Source organism: Leopardus geoffroyi, chromosome E2 (assembly GCF_018350155.1).
Source record: "Leopardus geoffroyi isolate Oge1 chromosome E2, O.geoffroyi_Oge1_pat1.0, whole genome shotgun sequence".
NCBI classification, from domain to species: Eukaryota; Metazoa; Chordata; class Mammalia; order Carnivora; family Felidae; genus Leopardus; species Leopardus geoffroyi.
In genome coordinates, this window is record NC_059335.1 from 55,448,330 (window position 1) to 55,471,855 (window position 23,526).

General features: G+C 44.9%; 1 protein-coding gene across 4 annotated transcripts in view; it reads right to left on the reverse strand.

Moving 5' to 3' along the window:
* Positions 1-1,665: 1,665 nt before the first annotated feature.
* Positions 1,666-23,526, reverse strand: part of SDR42E1 (short chain dehydrogenase/reductase family 42E, member 1) — a 58,632-nt gene continuing 36,771 nt past the window's right edge. Inside the window, exons 1-3 of one of the 4 annotated variants that reach the window (XM_045439858.1) lie at positions 10,611-10,730; positions 5,111-5,204; positions 1,666-4,288 (exon numbers count right to left, since the gene is read on the reverse strand). In XM_045439858.1, coding sequence (XP_045295814.1) covers positions 3,175-4,288; positions 5,111-5,178 — 1,182 coding nt within the window. In that variant the 5' untranslated portion in view covers positions 5,179-5,204; positions 10,611-10,730 and the 3' untranslated portion in view covers positions 1,666-3,174. Of the gene's footprint in view, positions 4,289-5,110; positions 5,205-7,920; positions 8,844-10,420; positions 10,546-10,610; positions 10,731-23,526 lie in introns of those variants that run through there. The other 3 variants (XM_045439857.1, XM_045439859.1, XM_045439860.1) reach the window with 3 other exon arrangements.

Genomic DNA, 23,526 nt, shown 5'->3' on the forward strand with positions numbered 1-23,526 from the left:
AGCTTGGACTGAAAGAGATACACTACAAAATGTAAAGAGGGCTTTATATCCCCCAAATTCTACTGGGTGGTAACGGGCTGAGAACATGTTAACTGTCTCTCTACACGGGCTACCTTTCACTGAAAGGAAAAATGACTCCGAGGATGGAACCAAGAGCCCGGCCTCCAAGATGGCCCCCAACATTCCCCACCTTCTGGTATCCACAGCTTTGGGTACTTCCTTCCTCCCCACACTGAATTAGACTGACCTGTGTAACCAGTATACTGTGGAGTGCCAGCGTGTGGTGTTTGAGCATAAGCCGTAAAAGCCATTGCAGCTTCCACCCTGCTCTCCTGGATCACCTGCTCCGGGGAAAACCAGCTACCATGTCGTGAAGACATTCAAGCAAGCCTACGGAGGTGCCCGCACGGTGAGGCATTGAGCCTCCTGCCAATGGTCGTGTGGGTGAGCCATCCTGGGTGGACCCTCCAGCTTCCGTCAGCCTTCCAGAGGACTGTCGTGCCAGATACCATGGGATGACCCTCATGAGGGACTCCAAGCAAACCGACGCAGTTAAGCCGCACCAAAATACCTGACCCGTAAAAGCCAGGAGGTGATGTTTGTTGTTTTAAGAGATGTCTGGGGGGTACTGTGTTAACATGATACACCTTAGTGTAACTCGTACCATGTCTTAGGGTAATGCAACAGATCATTAGTACAAGGAGAAAGACCAAGAGTGAGCTCATGAACGGTAGATGAACTCTTGTCTCAAGGGGACAGTGGACATGGGTGTAAGTGGTGGGGGACAGCCGAATGTCTCTTCCCTGGATGACAACAAGGCCCGAATAGCCATCCTTAGTTTCGTGTGGAAAACAAGAAAACCCCCACTACACTTAGTCTACTTGGTGCGAGAAAACTAAGAAGTATCTATCACTGTTCTGCAGGACCTCATTGAAAACATGTTCTGCAAGTCTGCGATGCCTCTCAAGGACACTGCATAGATGTCTTGCTGAACTTATCCATTCTTTCAGTGGCCTTCTCGTGCGGACACGTCATGCCATTAGTGGGCTGTACGTGAACAGGGGAGCCCGCCGTGCAGCACCCGGACTGCCGGACTTGCCGAGGTGCTCACACAAGCGAACTCCAGGCTAAAGCAAAAGCCTCTTAAGATAGAAAAAGACTCCAAAAACCTTTTACCAAAAATGCTCACCACCACCTCATATTTATGTTTTAATTTATCTTTGAAAGTACTTTCACGACATCTTATTTTACTCTCACAACCACCCGTGTGAGGAGGGTGGGTCGGTGGGTTTGTAGAAAAGGCAGATACGGGGGGCGCCTGGGTGGCACAGTCGGTTGAGCGTCCGACTTCAGCCAGGTCACGATCTCGCGGTCCGTGGGTTCGAGCCCCGCATCAGGCTCTGGGCTGATGGCTCAGAGCCTGGAGCCTGTTTCCGATTCTGTATCTCCCTCTCTCTCTGCCCCTCCCCCGTTCATGCTCTGTCTCTCTCTGTCCCCCAAAAAATAAATAAAAACGTTGGAAAAAAAAAATTAAAAAAAAAAAAAAAAAAGAAAAGGCAGATATGGGTCATTCCCAAATGAGGAAACAGGCTTCAATCGCTTGGTTAAGGCCACACAAACTATTCATGGTTGCAGGTCTCCTGGTATCAGGTTGAGTACTTTCCCCCAAAAGATCCAGGCAGCATTAACCAGGGACTATTCACCTGGCATCTTCTTTCTACAAATAATCTCAAAACAGCTCGAACGTCACCTTCCGCAGCAATCTATCTGCCTTATGCTTTAATACTGGCTTTTCTGAAACTGGAATTGGGGAAGGGGTGAAGATCCTCTGTCTTCTTTCCACGTTGGTTCCTATGCAACTGTACAAACTGAATGTCTTACACAGCAGTCCTCAGGAGTGGCTGGAGGGTAATGACACCCTTCAAAACATTCCTCATTGGAAGCTGCCTTCAGAGAACAAAACCTCTTCCCGGAAGAAAAGCAGTCTTTTAGTTCAGAGTTATGTTTCATTTCTAAATTACAAATAGCATCATTCCCTTGACCATCTTCCTTAATCGGATTTTTAGCCGTTTCCTAAATGTTACTCTATGCTCAGAGACCAAAACTTTACAAACACTGAGCATATGCAAACGTGCTGGTTACAGACTCTGAGGGGCTTACCCCAAAGACATTCCAGAAAGGTTAGAGCGATAGCACTAACAGAACACTAACACCTCTGAACAGAACTCCCCTGAGGAAGAAAACCCTCATAAGGGTTTGTATCAGGAATGTACGGCAACGATATTAATTAAAATAATGACTTGTGTGTGTTGAGTGGCACTTGATACGTCTTGTCTAATTTAATCCTCAAAAGAATCCTATGAGGTAAGACACAGTTCTATTTGTTTAAAAATCAAACCTTACCATGTGATCACACAGGTGTAACGCCCTTATATCATAAAGGGCAAAGAGTAACTCCTAAAAACTACAGGAATGAATGGCTAATATAATGTCTCTCAAAAGCTTCCACCTCCTCAGAGGGTCGGTCTGTAGGGATCTGACCCAATTTGGTGGTTTTCACACAGTTTCAAGCCTGTCAGTGTTTTGCCACTCCCGTATCAGCGCACATTTTAGTCTACTGTAACTGGATAGAGATAGTAGAGGACAGAAGTAAGTACATTTTTGACTTCTGAGAAACTCAAGACATTTCCAATTTTCCTCATCTCGAGGAAGACACAAGAAACCGCATCTCAAACTGATCTTTGCTTCTTTTTTTCTCCTATCATGGTTTGTTTGGTGCAAGAAGGTAAGAAATGAAGACTTCATCCAAGAATCTGTTCTTTTATTTCTTTTCTTTTTTTTTTTTTTTTAAGTTATTGATTCATTTTGAGGTGGGGTGTGGGGAGAGAGAAGGAGAAAGAGAATCCCAAGCAGTCTCCCTGCCACTCGAGCTCACAAACCGTGAGATCACGACCTGAGCCGAGATCAAGAGTCGACTAAGTCACCCAAGTGCCCTTCCAAGAATCTATTAAGTAGCAATTTGAGGAGCCAAGATTTGCTACCAGGTATCCATTTGTGTCCATCTATCTAGATATTGGTGTAGATTTATTTAGATAGAGATAGATACATTGTTTAATACTGTGTTTCTTGAAAACCATCTCAACAAGTGTGATCCCATCCGTGTTTCTAGCTCCTTCAGAGTGATGGAGCCACAGGAGAAGGCAGCCATATGAGAACCACTATGATCAAGAGGAAGACCGTCAGCCCATCCCAAACAAGACACCCGGAGGCATGACCCCCAGGACTTCTGCCATGGCCATGTGCTTTAAACCAGTCGACTACTTCCTGGAGGTCAAATGGCTGAGCCTCATAACCCAGCTCCTTCTTGGCCTTCTCTAGACTAAAGTAATGTGTGACGCCAGTTTTGTAAACTTCTGTGCGGGTGAGGAAGGGCTGGAAGTTGTAGACCCGACCAAAAAGGAAGTGAGCCATTTCTGTCAGGAAAGCAAAACAGTAGATGAGGGTCAAGGGCAGGCGGATGGATGGGAACCTGTAGCCCAGGCCCTCAACCAGAGGCCGGAGGAACTCAAAGTTGTTCACGGGTCTGCCGTCCGAAATGAAGTAGGGCTGCCCAGAGGCCACGTGGCCCTTGGCAGCTGTCAGGGCCTCTGAGGCCAGAATGTGAGCCTGGACCAAGTTATCCACGTGGACAAATTCAACCAGGCTCCCAGGATCCCCATACACAAACTTGAAGAGACCCCTCTCAATGTAGCTCACTATCCTGGGAAGGTGCCTTTGTTCTCCAGGCCCGTAGATGCCAGCCGGCCTCAGAGCACAGGTTCTCAAGACACCATCACTTCTTACCAGGGTAGCACCATTGGCCTCCAGCACTTTCTTTTCTGCAATAGATTTGGTCCGAGAGTAGTGATCAGGATGGAGGTGAAGAGGTAGGTAAGGCAGAGATTCATCTCCATTTCTGATAACTTGACCTCCAAAGATGACATTGAAAGTGCTAGTGTAAACTAACCTTGGCACCCCTCTCCTCCTGCAAACCTGGAGGATGTGGTCTGTGCCCCCGACGTTGACTTCTTCAATCAGGCTTCGATTCAGCTGCTCCCGCCCCGACATGCCGTAAGAGGCGATATGGAACACACATGCAATGTCCGCATCCTGGAAGGCTTTCTCCACATCACAGAGGTGGCGAATGTCTCCGTGTATAAACTTGACTCCCTCTGGCAAGGGATGGGCAGGGCTTTTGATGTCAAAGAGAATCACGTGGAATCCTTTCTGGTTCAGAGCACAGCCTAGGCTGAAACGAGGAAAAGCAAGTTAGATCGAATCGTGACTAAGCTATGCCTGACGAAAACCGCATAAAATAATTTACCAATCAATGTGGGGCTGACCCAAGTCTTCTGGGCTTATCCTGAGTCCCCTCGCTTTACATGTTCATTGTGCAACAATCCCTTATGTAAGCGCGCAAACATTAAAAACGGAGGATCCACATATCCTTGCTTCTTCTATCTTCTCGCATAGATGGTAGCAAGTACAGGTTCCATTTTCCCCCTCTGTTTTAGAACCCACCATCCATTCTTTGGGACATTCATGAATGATAACAGAGCTGCAAAGAATAACTTATTATTTAGGGGCACCCGCGTGGCTCAGGCACTTGAGCCTCAGACTCTTGGTTTTGGCTCAGGTTGTGATCTCATGGTTCATGAGTTCAAGCCCAGCATCGGGCTCTGTGATGACAGCGTGGAGCCTGCTTGGGATTCTCTCTCTCTCCCTCTCTCTCTCTCTCTGCCCTCCCCTGCTCACTTTCTCTCTCTCTTTCAAAAACAAATAAATAAACATTAAAAAAAAAGAATAAGTATTATTTTAAAATGTTTTTGGTGGGCACATTATCTACACCTGCCCCCAATTTAATGCCTTTACAAAGAATCTTTCTTAAAGTAGTATATATCTGTAGTTCTGAATTTCAATGAGCAGTGGGCAACCTAGTTCATTTCTGGTTTAACACTGTTCAAATGAGTAAAAGTCTACACTGTACTCATGTCAGAGTCAAAAGCTATAATTTTTTTCCAGCAACTACCAATAAAATAAATTCCACAGACGTGTTTATCGATGCACTGACCGGAAACCAAAATAGCCACCTCCTCCTGTAATAAGGACCGTTTCCTTCGGGGATTTGCGGGAGTCCATAGGTGGCGGTCAGGAGCTCACTGGACCTAGTAGAAAGAAATGCAACAATGTTACTGACCCCGCCTGGCCTAGTGCTGCATCAGAAAAGGGGAGCTGATAACAAGGCTTATGAAGACTCAGCAGAACGCCCGACAGAGGACGGGCACTCTGTGATGTCATTTCTCACACTTCCTTTGCTTGGAGCTCTAAGGGTCTGGGGATTGGTTCTCCCATTACCTTTCCACGTACCAAGGTCACATCTCTCAAAAGCACAGGGTTGCGGAAATGCTTGATGAGTTCTTCTGCATAACTGTACTAAGTACTTGAGATCGCCAGGAAAGCTAACCAGTCCACCATGCAGAGAGAGGTCAGTTGGTGGGACAGCTACGGAGGCTGTTTCTAAACACAGTGGATGTCAGTCACTGATATTTCAACCCAGACTTCCTCCCTGTATCTCCATGATGTGGTGGCAATCTCCCTCCCTGACTTCATCTGGTGTTCTCCCGCCGCCCACTGGACTCCCTTTGAGATGCCAAGCCCGTCTGCAACTTGAGGGCTACACACACCTTCTATTTCACCTTAGTGGGAACGGCTGTTCTTTGCCCGGCTGTACCTTTCCCAATCGCTAGGTCTGCCTGAATGTCACTTGCTCAGTCAGGGATGCTTCTCTGATCGCCCTAAGGGAGAGCCCCTGACCTTAAATACTGCTGTTGTTTCTTCATGGCACATCTTATCACCTGGAAGTATCTTTTTTGTTTTAAACTATTGCTCTCCTTACAATAGAACATAAGTTCCATGAGAACGGAGACCTTCTGCCTTTTCCACTGACGTGTCTTTTCCAGAACCTACCACATGGCAGATGTTCAACAAATATTTGTTGAATTTACGGGTGATTTTCAACACTGTGAAATAACACCCAGTTGAGTAAAATTGTTTTGGGCACAAATGATGCAGGGCTCTGCAGTGTGTAAGAGTCATCACTGTGTAAGTCAAAGAACACTGCCGCTCTCTTCTTTAACATTGCCATTTTCATTAAACTTCTATCCTAAGAAATTCTGAGGGGTGCCTGGGTGGCTCAGTAGGTTAAGCATCTGACTCTAGATTTTGGCTCTGGTCATGATCTCACGGTTTGTGAGCGTGAGTCTCTCATCGGGCTCCATGCTGGCAGCGTGGAGCTTGTTTGCGATTCTCTAAGTAAATAAACAAACAAACAAAAGTCTGGGTTACGGAATGAAAACAACACAAAGCTAAATGAGACGGAACTCCTGCATTCTGGAACTGACGATGGAGTGAGCCTTTTGGAAGCAGCTAAACTACAAGGTGAAAAGGAGGAAACAAGATTGCTGTCACGTGTCGGTGTAAGCAAGCCGCCGTGGGAGCACCGAGCTGGGCGTGGAGAGAAACTGACTCTGAAGAGCTCATCAGAGAAGACTTCGCTGCGAAGTGGGCATCAGAGCTGAAGGGTGACAACAAGAGGACTGAGGCGGGCTGAGATAGGCTGAGGGAGCATCATGAATGAACAAAATGGTGATGGGAAAGGCTGTGTTGGGCAATTAATATAGTGATTCAGGCGGGAAAGATAGCCTGGGGTCAGCTTGGAGACACCTCTGAGCTCCTGAAGGGGAACGTGAATTCTATTCTGCAGACCACCCAACAGCCACGCGCCCTCTGGTCCTTGCAAAAGATCAAACTTTTCCCGAAGGGAAGGAGAGCCTGAACACCGGCAAGGTCTGGGTAAGAGGTGATGGGGCTGTGCTAGAGGCCTATCAGTGAGGACGCAATGCCAGGGTGCTCTGCTGAAATCAGGAGGTGAGCCGGCGAGCAACTGAGTGAGCCCGCAGTGGGCAGCACCCAGGCGGAGTCTGAGGGGTGTGCCATCATTAACCCAAGCAACACACACAGGCTTTGAAAACGTTCTGTTTGGTTAATAGAGTTCTGATTAATAGAATGCCAGATAACAAAGTCTAAGATTTTTTAAAAAATTTTTAATGTTTAATTATTTCTTTTGAGAGAGCAAGCGAGCAGGGGAGGGACAGACAGAGCGGGAGACAAAGAATCTGAAGCAGGTTCCAGGCTCCAAGCTGTCAGCACAGAGCCCGACGTGGGGCTCGAACCCACGAACTGTGACATCATGACCTGAGCCGAAGTCAGACGCTCAACTGACTGAACCAAACAGACTGAACCTCCCAGGCGCCCCAAGGTATTCTTAATATCTCCACAAGAATTCCACGGTAAGGGATTCAGAAAATGGACCAGGCCTCAGAGTCCAATTAAGAAAATTCCAACATGGGGCGCCTGGGTGGCGCAGTCGGTTAAGCGTCCGACTTCAGCCAGGTCACGATCTCGCGGTCCGGGAGTTCGAGCCCCGCGTCAGGCTCTGGGCTGATGGCTCAGAGCCTGGAGACTGTTTCCGATTCTGTGTCTCCCTCTCTCTCTGCCCCTCCCCCGTTCATGCTCTGTCTCTCTCTGTCCCAAAAATAAATAAACGTTGGAAAAAAAAAAAAATTAAAAAAAAAAAAAAAAAAGAAAATTCCAACAAAAATTCTCCCTAATCTCTTAATTATTCTGTTTTTGAAACCACCCACTCCGGACCAGTCACAGGACCACAGGTCAGTCATGGCACATGTGCACATTAATCATGCTGGCAATGTACAAGTGCACGTTATTAATGCTTCAGAGGACCTGCCAGGTCTATTCACCTTCCTTCTCATCAGCTTCCAACTACTGCCACAAGGATCCGAGGGGAGAACTTGTATGACTGACCTGATCAAGGGGTCAGACGAGAAAGGTGGCGATGAATAGGGGAAAAGTAATGATGGGGCAAGACAGCGAGGAAAAGAAGCCTATCCACCAGGTGGGTAAAACCTTCACAGATCACCAGCCATTAACATCCCCACCCGGAGCTGCCTTCTTGCTTCCTGGCTCCCTACATCAAAAAGCACAGAAAAAAACACAAAAAAACAAAAAACACCGCAGTAAACACATCTCCCGGAAAACTGCAACAAACGTCCAAGAACACTAAGCCAGAAGGGAGAAGAAGCATATACAATTTTTCTTCACCTAGCTGCCTGACTTTTACACTCTTCATGGCTTCTGTTTTATTAATTAGTTACCATCTGATTCCTCCTGGGGCTGGGCACTCAGGCCAATGTTTATAATCACAATTACTTTAAGGCTCTTTCAAAACCCAGCTTAGTAATTGCTTTCCTCTGGGTGGAGGGGGGAAGGGTCACATCTGACCTGAGCAGTCATTCTATCAGATATGGGTTAAAGTTAAGTACATGATCCAAAAAAAAAGAATCTTAATTACAAACAGGAAAAAATGAAATTTAAATCCGCCTTACCTCTTGATAATACTAAGATAAAGTGAGGGTAATAAAGTTGACATCTCACAGGGAAGTTATGAGAAAACTCATAAAAATGACTACGGGTACCTTAGACTTACAAAGACCTAATTAAATGCGAAGGATCAGTAATAAGAACCTTAGATTATGCACACAGTTCCTTCATCCCCTGAGTTCAAGTTGATGACGTTACTAACCCTCCGGTATTATAATGTAATATACAAATCTAGGTGCCACTGGAGTCCACAACAGATAGGAGAATTGAAGACTGCTTTCATAAAAATAAAATTTTACTACGTTTGCTTTAAGCAAGATAAAATAACTACAAGTAGTTTACCCCTGTGATGGTGTGTTTTTTTTTTTTTTAATTTTTTTTTTTTTCAACGTTTATTTATTTTTGGTACAGAGAGAGACAGAGCATGAACGGGGGAGGGGCAGAGAGAGAGGGAGACACAGAATCAGAAACAGGCTCCAGGCTCCGAGCCATCAGCCCAGAGCCTGACGCGGGGCTCGAACTCACGGACCGCGAGATCGTGACCTGGCTGAAGTCGGACGCTTAACCGACTGCGCCACCCAGGCGCCCCTGTGATGGTGTGTTTTAAATTACTGCCCAAGTACTACCTAGAGGCAAAAGGTAACTGTGTTCTTACTGGATTGAGATCAGGAAAATACATTGAGGCTAGAGGGTTTAGAAATGGTGCTGTTCAAATTCCATGCGTGATCTAAAAATTATTTGTGTTTAATATCAAGCAAAGCAATAAAGATGTTGTTAAAGATAAGGAGAGTAACCCTGATACAGGTGAAGGGGGTGGGAGGTATGCAACCTAAAAGGCCAAATACACTTGGAAAGAAAATTAACTGGAAAGTCGATATACTCATAACAGAGAGTAGCATTGTGGTTACTGGAGACTGGGGGTTGGAGGAAATGAGCCGGCACAAATTTCCAATAATAAGAGAGAGTAAGTTCTGGAGAACTAGTATACAGCAGTATATGTGACTACAGTCAACAACACTGTATTATATACCTGAAACCTGCTAAGAGTAGCTCTTGAAAGTTCTCAGCCCACACGCAATAATTATGTGAGGTGCCTGAGATGTTAACATACTTTATTTTGGTTATTTCACAGTACAACAAATCATCACATTGCAAACCTTAAATTTACAGTGTTAGGTCAATTATCTCAATAAAGCTGGAAGAAAAAAATATCTTAAACTACCCCCCCTCCCCCCACACTGGGCTACAAATTATGCAAGTTGTACTGGTTGAGCTAGACCTAGCTCTTGAAGCCAGGCCTGCAGGACTTCCCAGCCAGTACTCTTAACCCTGTGTGTCGCCCCCCTGGGGTTGAGACAAGGCTGTACCACCGCTGCTACTATTACTTATTATGTTTTATTTAAATCTATTCACCTTTTTACAAGAAATACATTCATTTTAAGTGGGAACCTCACGCTTCCACTGTAAGTGGGAACCACCCGTCCTATGGAAAGGTAGTATTTCTAGGAACTGCGAAATGACAAGTGATCAAGTCTAGCTAGATACAGATGCCTGCTGCAAACTCTGAGCTTGGGGGGGGGGGGGAGGGGGGCGGGGGGGTGTCTGCTGTTAAACACACACACACACACGAAGAAAAAAGGAAAACCCCCAGCGCCTAGACAGTGTGTGAGGTCTTCGCGACATTCTAGAAAGCCACGCGGCGCCCGGCTCGCTGGAATCCGAGACAGCACTGGAAAGGGAAGGACGTTCCCATCACCGGGGTGGACGTCACTCACTCCCGCGCCCCGTACCACCTGCCGTCCGGCTCGTCCCACCCCGGCCGCCACGACGCGCGGGTAGGGGCCGGGTCACCGACAGCCGGCTCGGCCCCGGGTCCCGGCTGAGCAGCGGTGGCCCTCCCGACCCAGGCCCGGGGCCCACTCACAGTGGCGAGAGACGACAGCGCACGCAGGCCGTGAGAGATACGCTCGCCCCAGGCCGGTGCGTCCGCCGCGACCACCCCCGCTCCGCGCGGGAGCCGTCGGGCCGGCCTCCTGGAGCCACTTCCGGTCCTCTCTAGGAAGCCCGGAGGTCTCGGCATCTCTATGATGTGCTGGTCTGTCGTCCATCCTCACCTGGGCTGGGCCAGCAGGTCCACTCCAGGAATCTCTCTCAGGTGCCCAACCCGAGTGTTCCAGCCTCGCGGGAGCCCTTGCAAGGTCATCCCTACTGCTATTCCCACCTCCACTGTCTGCTTTTAGACTTCCGCCTCCGTTTTTGTGTCCCCACAGGGCTGAGCACAGTGCCTGGTAACTGGGGAGGGGGGCGGTGCTCAGCTCAGTCAGTACTGCTGGGATGGATGATGGATGAGGCTCCATGAAACTACTGAATAGTCACTCTCCAGGTCTTTTCAACTCTCTAGCTCGGAGTCTCCACGTTTATGTATTCCCGTGTCCCTGATTTACCCTAGTTTTTTTCCGGTTCCAGGTGTGAGGGAATGAAAGCAAGACACCGGTAGCGTCTGCTACACATCAGAATCCTGTAATGCTGTGCTTTAAAAAAAAAAAAAAAAAAATTATTTAAAAAAATTTTTAATGTTTATCTTGGAGAGAGAGAGAGAGAGAGAGCGAGCGAGCATGACCTGGGGAGGGACACAGAGAGAGGGAGAGACAGAATCCAAAGCAGGCTCCAGGCTCTGGGCTGTCAGCTCAGAGCCCAACACAGGGCTGGAACTCATGAACCGTGAGATCATGACCTGAGCTGAAGTGGGACGCTTAATGGACTGAGCCACCCAGGTGCCCCTAAAAAAATGTGTTTATGTTTATTTATTTTTGAGATAAAGCATGCACGAGTGAGGGGCAGAGAGAGGGGGACAGATTCTAAAGTAGGCTCTGCGTTGACAGCGGACAGCCCGATGCAGGGCCCAAACTCACAAGCCACGAGATCATGACCTGAGCCGAAGTTGGATGCTTAGCCGACTGAGCAACCCAGGAGCCCCAGTGCTGTGCTTTTTAAGGGTGCTCCATGTTGGGTTGCGGAGGAGTGGGGTTTCTGTCCAACCCCACTGATTCCCTTGGACACAGCTCCTGAAGTGGCTTGTGACCTGAGCCTTAAGGAACAAGTAGGAGGTGGCCCAAGGAGAAGAGAAGAAAGGAACATTTTGGTGGAAAAAATAACAGGGCAAAAGCATAGAGTCAGGATTGAATGCCACATGCCTGAGGAATAAAGAGGCACTGCAGGCTAACGATATTTGTGGAGATCGAAAGGAGAGGAGAGGGAGAGGAAAAGGGAGACACGGTTCTCTATAGTACTCAGGCCAATTAATCTGAAGGGAAAGACCATTGTCTACATTGGGACTGTCCAGGAGGATTCAGCAAGACAGCAGAAGTCTGTAGGTGGGAGAGGGCATGATCCAGACCCCCACATTCCACTCTTTTCTCAGAATTAACCTCTTGACTGCTGCTGGAGCTTCCTTAGAGCTCTGCTGTGGTTTCAGGACACCGCAGCATCTGAAAACACTGATACACTTTGAGGGTGTCTGCCCCTCGAGATCGTTTCTCCAGGAGGCCACACTTTCAGGGGTGGTGGTGTTCAGACAGGATGTGTTGTGATCAGCTAGGAGGTGTCATACTAATGTCTCACCTATAGTATAGTAGTGAGCGTGAAGTGATGAATAACTTACCTTTCTAGTCTTTAGACTTAGAACAAGTATAGCAAGGAGGTAAGGAACAGACCTTAGAGTCAGAGCGGTGGGGATTGGAACCCTGGCTCTGTATAGAAGAGTCCCGAACTGATGAAATGAGGTGAGGTCTGTGTCCTCCTCAGACCCCTCCTGGGCAATGTTAGCTGCTTTTGTTATAGATCATCTTCAAGACTACGTGTGCAAAACTTGGGCGGGAATATTCACATCAGCATTATTCATAAGCGCTCCAAAGAAGAAGTAATCCAAATGCCCATCAGTGGGTCAATGGATAAATAAAATGTGGTCTGTCCATACGAATAGAGTATTATTCACCTGTAAAAAGCAACCAAGCACAGGTCTTCCTCGACTTGCAGTGGGGTTATGTCCTGATGAAGCCATCGTAAATTGAAAATATCGTAGGTCGAAACTGCATTTAATTCCCCTAACCTACTGAACATGACAACTTAGCCTCCCCTCCCTTAAATGTGCTCCGAATACTTACATTAGCCTACAGTCGGGCAAAATCATCTCACATAGGGCCTATTTTAAAATAGTGGTGAGTGTCTCGTGTAATTTGTCAAATACTGTACTGAAAGTGACAAACGGAACTGTTGTAGGCCGACAGACGGTTGTGTCTCAGTTGTTCACCCTCCTGATCGCGTGGTCGACTGGGAGCTTTGGCTTGCTGCTGCTGCCTGGAGTCACGAGAGAGGATCGTCCAAAACATCGGTAGCCTGGGAACAGATCCTTATTCCCGATTCCCAATTCCAAGTGTGGTTTCTACCCAAGGCCCACGGCTTTCTCACCATCAGAAAGTTGAAAAATCGAAAGTCACACCCCTGTAAGTCTGGAGTCAGGGGCCGTCTGTAGTGATATGGGCTACCGCATGGATGGCCCTAGAAAACATTACGCTCGTGTTTTTACTAGCCAGCTTCAGAAGCCAGGCACACAAGACCACATACTGCATGATTTCACGTATGTGACATGTCCATAGGCACATCCATAGAGACAAAAGGCCGATTGGTGGTTGCCAGCGGCTGGGAGGTTTGGGGTGAGATGGGGAGTGACTGCTCATGGGGACAGAGTTCCTTTCTGCAGTGACGGAATGTGGTGATGGCTGCACACCTGTGCGAATACTAAAAACCACTGATTTGTATCCTTTAAATGGGTGGATTTTATGATATGTACATTAGACATCTCCATACAACTGTCATTAAAAACAGATTACACCTACAATATTGTCAGTCTCATTGTAATTGCAATGTTGTCTGAGTAGGAGAGGACAGGATGGCCCATCATCCTGGACATGCCCACAGAAGCGTGTCATAGGAGGCAGAATCAATACAGGTAAAAGTTGAGGAACCATTGCCTTAGGGAAATAAGCATAATTCTCCTTTCCACCATCTCAATATGGAGGCTTTGCGCCCCCCGCCCCGGACGCTGCTGTCACCTTCCTCCTTCTCAGGGCAAGGAGGAGAGAGTACAAAGCAGAAGGAAAAGTAAGGTTTGAATAATAAATGCTTTCCAATTAGCTGCCTTGAAAACTGAGAGTCGGCTTGTATTAAGCTTCATGATCAAATTACTTCATTTTGTCTCTCGTCTAACTGCTCGGGTAATTTTATGCCAGGATTATTTTAGTCATCCTAATTATGCAGGCATCAATATTTAGTGGGTGTTTACCTAACCCACTGCATACCCAGAGGCGTTCTTCCCTCAGAGACCATGGCAGGACAATATAATACGAATAGGCATGCAAGGTATAGAAATGAAGTGCCTTTGATTTCTCCCTCCTTGTTTGTAAGGAACGTTCAGGTGGTGTTTCTTGGAAGAGCAACGTGTGTCCTATTCAGATGCATCTACAAAAGGCAGTGCTGTCCGTGTTACCAGTTCATTATATGATACTAAATGCAATTCTTGTGCAGATGTTTCATTAGGGATTCAGTTATGCAAGGCAAATTAAAAGTCACTGTTTGAACTGAGGGTTGATGGGGGGTGGGAGGGAGGTGAGGGTGGGTGATGGGTATTGAGGAGGGCACCTTTTGGGATGAGCACTGGGTGTTGTATGGAAACCAATTTGACAATAAATTTCATATAATAAAAAAAAAACAATCTAATCATTAAAAAAAAAAAGTCACTGTTTGTTTAGATTTTCTTTTTTGCAAAGAACCTTTCCTCGCTAGTCGCCTCGTGTTTGAATTTCTGTCACTGGCAATATCACTGACCCCCTTTTCCTTTGGAACCCCTTCTCCTTTGAGAGAATGCTCTCTCAGTCTGCTCACTGTGCTCCTCTCAGTCTTTTCCTCCTCCTCCTTCATCCCGTCCTCTCCATTTTCTTTCTTTGGCCCCTTTGTATATTCTTCCCAGCTCTTAACTGGGTACAACCCACGATTCAACCTCCAGCTTTCTTTTCTTCTACATCTACATCCTTTGCCTGAAAGAGGTCATTAGTTATCTTGGTTTCAACTCTGAACCCAGCCCGAGAGACCCCCAAACATGTATAAGCTGGCCCCTAGGAGGTATTTACGGGGACCGTCCACCTGTGTGAACCTCATGTCCAAAGGTGTATTCCTTATCTCAAGCAATACCTGGCATTGGCTGCATTTTTTTGACATCTTCTTTCCCTTCATTCAGATATCCATTTAATTTTGCCTTGCAAAGTGTCTTGGACCCATACTCTCTTCCCATTCCTTCTGCTTCCGTTCTATTTTCCTGAGGGCCTCCCGAAAGAGTAATATCCCAGGGTGCCATCAGGTTAATCTTGGCCATCTTCGGAGTTGGAATATCTCTTAGACAATCCATCCTGAGGCCAGGCCATGGAGCTGCCCTCTCACTCACTTCCTCCCCTCCGTGGTCTAAAAACACCATGCTCCTGTACCACTTTCTCGAGTCCTGTGGAGTGAGGCAAAGCTGATGGTAGGATGTGAAATGGAACACTGCCAGGGCACCGCATGGACCACAGGACTTGGGAATGTGGAAAGAGAGAGAGACTAGGGCACGGCCTCTGCCTACCAGTGGGTTGGCTCTGTGAATGGCCATTCTTCTTTCACTAAGAAGCATCTTGTTTAAGTAACTAGGTGTACTCCAGCTGAGTAAATCAAAGCAGTTAATTTCAATACAATCGCAGGATAATATTTTTGCTTAAATACTTTTATCGAGTGTCTTAAATATATTTTACAATAACTTTGTGACCGATTTACCTCATTCAACCTATGGAAGATATTCACCATATAATTGGCACAGCCTTCCACCTTGCCAAATCCATCAGCCAGATCAAAGGATTTGAATTCTTTTTGACTTCTATGCCCCAAATGATGCTTAATAATCAGCTGTTAGAAAAAAATGATTTCATATTTCATTTTATTTATTGAAAAATGTGTATTTATTTTGAGACAGAGAGAGAGAGAGAGAGAAAGCAGGGGAGGGGCAGAGAGAGAAGGAGACAGAGAATCCCAAGCAGCCTCTGCACTGTTAGTGCAGAGTCCGATGTGGGGCTCAAACTCATGACCGTGAGATCATGAACTGAGCCAATATCAAGAGCCAGAAGCTTAACCAACTGAGCCACCCAGGTGCCCCTCATATTTCATTCTAAATAAATATATCAGCACCCTAATGGCAATTATTTCACTTTTGGTAGATAGATTGACCGATTGTAGAGTTTGTTATTGTTGTCATGCATTTGTTACTGAGATTATTTTCATGGGAAAATGTACAGCATGTTAAGAGGAAAGGAAGTGGGGGGCAGGGCACACTGAGCGGTAGACCTTTGAGCAAGGAAATATAGGAGGCCAGGAAATTCGGCAAGTGGACAAGAGCATTCCAGGCTGAGGGAAAAGCTCCAAGGCAGGAGTATGTTTGAGGACTGGCAAGGAGGCCCTTGTGACTAAAATGGAGTGAATGAGGAGACGGAAGTCAGAGATGTGGTCCAAGAGCTACAGGGCACAAAACATGTGGCCGTGGAGCCATTTAAGGATTTTGGCTCTGACACTGACTCTGGGTGAGATGGGGAGACTCTGGCAGGTTTGCAGCAGACGGGCGACGTGACAGAGTCGAGGTTATCCAATGATTTCTCTGGTGCTGGGTTGAGGGTAGACTGTAAGGAGACAAGGGTGGAATCAGAGGGATCTATCAGAAGGCTGTGGCTGCAATCCAGGTGAGAGGTGATGGCGGCTTGGACCAGGTTGGCAGCAGTGGAGTGATCAGGTAGGGGGTCTATTCTGAAGGTAGGGCCAGCAAGATTCCTTGACAGATCGGATGTGGGTTGAGTCAAAGAGCCGAGTCAAGGGGATTCCAACATGAGTGTGCTCAGCTACTAGAAGGGTGAGGCTGCCCTCACTGAGATGCTGTGAGGTGCTTCTGGAACACACACATCCTGAACCAGGACTTGAGTAAGCTGTGAGCTGCTAAGTCTGCAGGGTAGAGGGAGGAGAAGCTGAAGGTGGTGTGACAGTAAGGGAAGGCGGAAGAGGAGAGGGTTAGAGAGAGAGTGGGAAAAGCTCAAGGAAGGACCTATGAGCTCAGTGGAGTCCACAGTGGTGGAGGTAGGAGGACATGAAGGGTCTTCTTAGAAGGGAGAGTTCCTGTCAGTGTTCTACACACTGTGGTGGCTGTGTTGTCTTCCACAACAAACTACCACAGACTGAGTGGCCTAAACAACAGAAATGTGCTGTCTCATAGTTCTGGAGGCCAGGAGTCTGAAATCAAGGTGTGGGTGGGGTCATGCTGCTTCTGAAGCCTTTAGTGGAGGATGCTTCCTTGTCTCTTGCAGCTTCTGGAGGCTCCAGGCATTCCTTGCCTGTGGCCACATCACTCCAATTTCTGCCTCCATCTTTACATGGCCTTCACCCCATATGGCCCTCCCTCTTTTTCTCTTCTATTTCCTATAAGGATACCTGTCATTGGATTTAGGGTCCATCCTGGTCCAGAATGATCTAATCTAAAGATGTTAACTTCACCGAAAGTGAAGAAGGAAGCCCCTGCCCCCCCAAAGCCGAAGCCAAAGCAGAGGCTTTGAAGGCCACGTAAGCAGTGCTGAAAGGCGTCCACAGTCACACAAAAAAGTAGATCCGCAGGTCACCCACACTCTGACAGTACAAGACATTGTGTCTCTGAAGACAGCCCAAATATCCTCAAAAGAGCTCCCCAGGAGAAACAAGCTCACCCTAGGCCATCATCAAGTTCCCCCTGACTCCCGAGTCAGCCATGAAGAAGATAGAAGACAACAACACACTTGTGTTCATTGTGGGTGTCAAGACCAATAAATCCCAGATTAGACAGGCTGTGCAGAAGCTCTGTGACGTTGACATGGCCAACGCCAACACGCTGATCAGACCCAATGGAAAGAAAAAAAGGCATATGTTCAACTGGCTCCTGACTATGATGCTTTGGACATGCCAACAAAGATGGGATCATGTAGACTGAGTCCAGCTGGTAAAATCTAAATATAAATTTTTCACCATAAAAAAATTAAAAAATAAGGAACAAATAAAGATCCTTAACTTGATTACACTGGCAAAGACGCTTTTTTTCCCAAATAATGTCACATTCACAGGTGCATGGCGCCAAGACGTAGACATATCTTTTTGGAGCCACTATTCACCCCACTACAGTGACGTACATGATTCCTCTACCCCTCCTTCTCTCCCAGGCCCAACTCCCAGGTCTTTAAAACTAGGAGGAACTTCACTACAGTTGACTTTACTGCTATACATTTTGTTTTGCAAACAGAAAAGAGAAGTTGAATTTCACAATGAATCCAGAATGGTTGAGAGAGGCAGTGACTGACAAGACACAGAAAAAATTCTGGAAGGGTAGGTCCCTAGGATCTGGAAGAAACCTAGGCAAGGCCGTGGGATACGGAATTTGAGTCAATATTATCTGGATCCCAACGTTTGGAAAGTTCTAGCTGATACCTGGGTTATCAGGACACAAAATATGATCATACTATATATTCTACTTTGTAAGCTGCCCTCCTTTCTCAAGAAATATTGCAAACATTTCCCCAAGTCATTAAATATTCTTCAACAACATGATTAAAAAAAAACTTTTTTTTACATTTATTTATTTTTGAGAAACAGAGTGAGACAAAGCATGAGCGGGGGAGGGACAGAGAGAGAAGGAGACACAGAATCTGAAACAGGCTCTGGGCTCTGAGCTGTCAGCACAGATCCCGATGCGGGGCTCAAACCCACAAACTGTGAGATCATGACCTGAGCCGAAGTTGGAGGCTCAACCGACAGAGCCACCCAGGCACCCCTACAACATGATTTTTAATGGCCATATAGCAGTCCATCAAATGAAAGTACTGTAATTTATATAACAAATCCTTTATGGTTAGCCATTTAGGATGCTTCTATGCTTTACATATGATAAATAACACTGAAATGAACAACTTCCTCTATAAATCATCATGCACATCTTTGATTATTTTCAAATGGGCTCATTTTAAATAACCATGAACAATTTTGCAATAGCAATTTCTGCTCATTGTTTTTTTTATGAACTCAAACTTTCCCTTCAGGCAAAAGGAAAAAAAAAATGGAAAAGAAGTTCCTGGAACATCTGGCTTATGGTGTAATTTACTTTTGGTATTCAGCTGTGCTCCCAAATTTTGAAATGTTGTCTTTCTAATAGACTCATCCTAGATCTAATCTCCCTTCTGGAGATACAGATGCAAGTATGTTTCCTTCTGTGAACTTCCAGCCTGGGAGCCTTGACTATATGAGGGAAGCCATGCCAAACTGTACATTGGTTGCTTTCATCCACTTCTTCTCAATTTGTAAGTCCCTAGAAGGAAGGGACAGAAACTGAAAGAAAGGAGTTTTTGTTGACACCAAGAAGATCCTTGTGATAATGGCTGCCATTGAAAACTCTGATATGCCAGGCCTTTTACATATATTAGCTTTATAACCAATATGAGGTACAAATTATTATCCCACTGTTGGTGCAAGACTGTGGCTCAGAGCAGAGAGGGCAGTTCACACAGTCAAGTAAATAGCAGAGCTGCATTTCAGAACTTAGCTCACTCAAAGCTACCGTATTGTCTGTTAGTGAGACTCCTAGGTTTTTGAATTTTGAACACTGGGAAGATTTCACACCAAAACTTGGGGAGACATGTAGGCTTGCCAGTTTTTAATTTTGCCACATAAGGGCATCAAAACAGAAGCAACAACTAGCCTGTGATATCCTATCACCACCATTTCATTCACCAAAAGATATTTTAATGCCAAAAAGAGAGGAAAGCTATATAGTCTCTGAAGGTAATCCTTTAAATTGTATGAATTCAGCTTATGAAGATCAGTAGATTGCACTTAATGATGACCATCGGGTCACCATGGACCAGTGAAAAGTGGTTACCATCTCTAGACCACATTTAAGAATTGCATCCAGGGACACCTGGGGTGGCTGTCGGTTAAATGTCTGACTCTTGATTTCGGCTCAGGTCATGATCTCCCGGTTCATGAGATTGAGCCCAGCTGTCAGCACAAAGCCTGTGTGGGAGTATCTCTCTCCTTCCCTCTCTGCCTCTCCTCCACTCGTGCTCTCACTCTCTCTCAAAAATAATCAATAAACTTAAAAAAAAAATAATTGCTTTCAGAAGTCATGTTACCATCAGTGCCTTGATGGAATGATTGCTCGGGCTTGGCTGACAGACATGGAAGGAGATTCGTGGCCTTCCTTCTGCGGCAGGAAGAAGCTGGCAAAACATTCATTCAGCCATTGAGAGTGGGGCATTCATGCCATTATTCTCTTCTCTATTCAGGGTAGAATTTTCATACTCTGGTCCTTCCCAAGAGGGTGGAAAGGAAGTGAGGACAGAGACAGAGGCTATAGATTCATTTCAAGACATTTATGGGAAAAGGAGAAGGGAGAGAGATCTGGATACATGGGCAGAAAGATTTTTATACATGCTGATTCCTTAATGTATCTCTGAGAAGTTGAGCTGTATTAGGTGGAGACCCCTTGTCGGTAAATAAGTGGATAAGTCAAAATAGAACTCAGGGATCTTTCAAGCTGGCTCTTTACTAATGTTATTGTTTTGATACACAATGTATGGGAGGCAAGGACAATGGGTTAATGAGTGTATGTTAATGTGTGTGGGTTTCACTTTTTCATTCTTGACGCCGTTCTGCTCTTTGCTGTGGTTAGTGCTAAGAAGAGAAAGAAATGAACCCAGGAACAAGATCAGAGATCAAAATATCAGGATTTAGCACACCACTTCCTGTTGACAGAATCTCTAACTTCTTCCTTAAGTCTCATGAGTGTGAAGTTCTATTGTCTTAAGAGCAGGGCCCTATACCTTTCTCACTTTGGTTCCCAAATGACAGTCCATTGCTTGCTGCCAATTAGTGACAAAACTTTTACCATTCTGGGGGGCTCTCTGAAAAATGAGGACAATATAAGAAGTTTCTCATAAAATTTAATTTATTCAGTATAAGAGACCACATTTTATTCTGACACTGTCTACTTTTCTTTAGTGTTAAAATATCTTTTCTTTTGTGGACCGTTGATAGTTGATTTTTTTTTATTAAAAAAGCTTTTTTAATGTTTTATTTATTTTTGAGACAGAGAGAGACAGAGCATGAGTGGGGGAGGGGCAGAGAGCAAGGGAGACACAGAATCTGAAGCAGGCTCCAGGCTCTGAGCTGTCAGCACAGAGCCCCACGTGGGGCTCGAACCCACGAACTGTGAGATCATGACTTGAGCCGAAGTTGGACGCCTAACCAACTGAGCCACCCAGGCACTCCCGTTGATAGTTGATTTTTAAAAGCATTTTCACTTGGCAAACTTAAATTAGTGGAGATTCAATGTCTACCCCTCACCTTTTGAAAAGATTGCACAGATCTATGAAGTACAAAAGTTGGGAAATACTGATCTAGGCAGTTTTATTATTTAGTTGCAGTCCAATTATTTAGTTACAGTCCCAGGAAATTACCGGCAAGAGTCACATGAAAGATTTCTAAGATTACACAGGAAGAGTTTTGCAACATAAGAACTTCTTTTTTTTTTTTTTTCCAAAGTTTATTTATTTTTTGGGACAGAGAGAGACAGAGCATGAACGGGGGAGGGGCAGAGAGAGAGGGAGACACAGAATCGGAAACAGGCTCCGAGCCATCAGCCCAGAGCCTGACGCCGGGCTCGAACTCAGGGACCACGAGATCGTGACCTGGCTGAAGTCGGACGCTTAACCGACTGCGCCACCCAGGCGCCCCAAGAACTTCTAAACTTATAGGTAGGATAACTTTCTCTATAATGCTAAAATTCAGACTTGGATTTTATTTACAAACACCTTCGATGTCATGGGCATATTCATGGATTAATTACTCCGAGAAGCAGTTCTGAGCTCTGCAAGCCCTATGCTCCCAATTTTTGTCTTTTTCAAAAAGAGAAAGAAAATGTCTTCTGAAAACCATGGAAGAGAGGGGAACTGATTCTCATCGCGGGCCTTATGAAAAAGAATGGTTTGGGTAATCTTAGAAGAGGAATCAACAGTTACTGGGACCTAACATGACTGATCAATAAATAAATATTTCATATTAGAATTCCTCTACTGATTGGTGGAATGAATAAACACACTGATTTTGGATTTCAGTAAGGGATTTGACAAGGTCATTTTGATATTATTGTTGGCAAGATACAGAAATGTCAGATGATTAATATCAACTTGAAAGAAGGTTTCCTGAGGTATGTCTCTGATAGCTATATTGTAATTGTCTATTTACTGGTCTGCTCCCTAAATAGAATTTAGGTTCCTCTCTGAGGGCAGGAACCAAGTCATTTTACTGACCATTGTATTCTCAGTACCTTGAATAGCACCTGGCACATAGTAAGAACACTGTAAATATGTGGTGAATGAATGAATATCTTATGAAATGCCTTGCTTTTACACTTATAAAGCTATGAGAAGGTTCACTTAGATTCTTCCATGATGTGTTGCTAGGAGGAGGGAGTAGTGGACCCAATCTTAATAACATCAAATTTAACAGGGTTTCCATTTTGATACAAATAAAATATCTTACAAGCATAGGGAGAGTTGAGCCTTACCAGATGGTTTAAAAAAGACTTAGGAACTTTGCTTCTGTTAATGGCTGATAAGATAAACAGGATCAACTCTCTTGCTGAGAGCTTATCCAATAAAGCCAGATAAAATATAACACCTATCTCCTCAAAGCCATCAAAATACTGCTAGAAAACAGCTGATAACCTGAAATTCTATGTTCTTGAAGTGAAAACATCCTTCAAAAATGGATAATGAAGACATTTTCAGAAAAACAAAAACAAAGATTTCATCACTAGCACCTATACTAAAGAAAAGTGATCTCAGGGGCAAGTGTGGAGATATGGGAAGGAATGAGAAGCCGCAAAAGAGTAACTTCTTTGTTGGACAATATAAATGAATGTTGACTCTATAAAACAAATATAAAAACATCCTGTGGGATTACGACAACTATACCATATACATCCAGATGGTGGGGAGCGGTGTACAAGTGTTCAAAGGTCCTGGCATGAGGTATATACCAAGAAGGCAAAAATAACAAGTCATGTTGGTCTGTGAGAAGTCATTTAAGTAACTGTTAAAAGCATCACAAAGAGTGAACAACTGTCAAGGTAATGAAGGGGGAGCGTGGAAAAATAACATAATTCAAAGGAAGCCTAGAAAGTAGAAGAAAGGTAATGTAGAATAGAAGGGAGTAACAAAAGGTAAACAGTAAAACAAAAGATTTCAAGCTAAACATATCAATACTTATATTAAATGTAAAGGAACTAAGTTGTTTACTTAAAAGACAAAGATTGTTATACTGGAAAAGAAAAAAAAAAGTGCCTAGTACATGTTGCTTTGAAAAGACATTTCTGAAAGGTAAGAATACAGAACAATTGAAATCAGAGAGGTGGGAAAGACCTAACTGATATGCATGGAACAGTGGAACCAACCACAGAATATACATTCTTTCTAAGCACATGTGAACATTTATAGAAATCAACTGTGTGATGGGCCATAGAGTAAGACTCAAGATATTTCAAAGGACTGAAATCACACATAATGTGTTTTTCAACTTGAGTAATATGAAGCTAGAAAGTGCAATAATATATCACTAAAATTTCCCATATGAAATTATTAAATACAATTCTAAATAACCCATGTAACAAAGAACAAATCCTAGTGGAAATTATAAAATATTTTTCAGTGAACTAACTTGAATTATAATTTTTTAAAAGTAAAGTAAATAAATAAAACATTTTCCACTGAACAATAATGCAAATAATACATATCAAACATGGGGGATGCAGCTCAGACATACTTAAAAATATAGCATAGCCTGGGGTGCCTGGTTGACTCAGTTGGTTAAGTGTCTGACTTTAGCGTGGGTCAC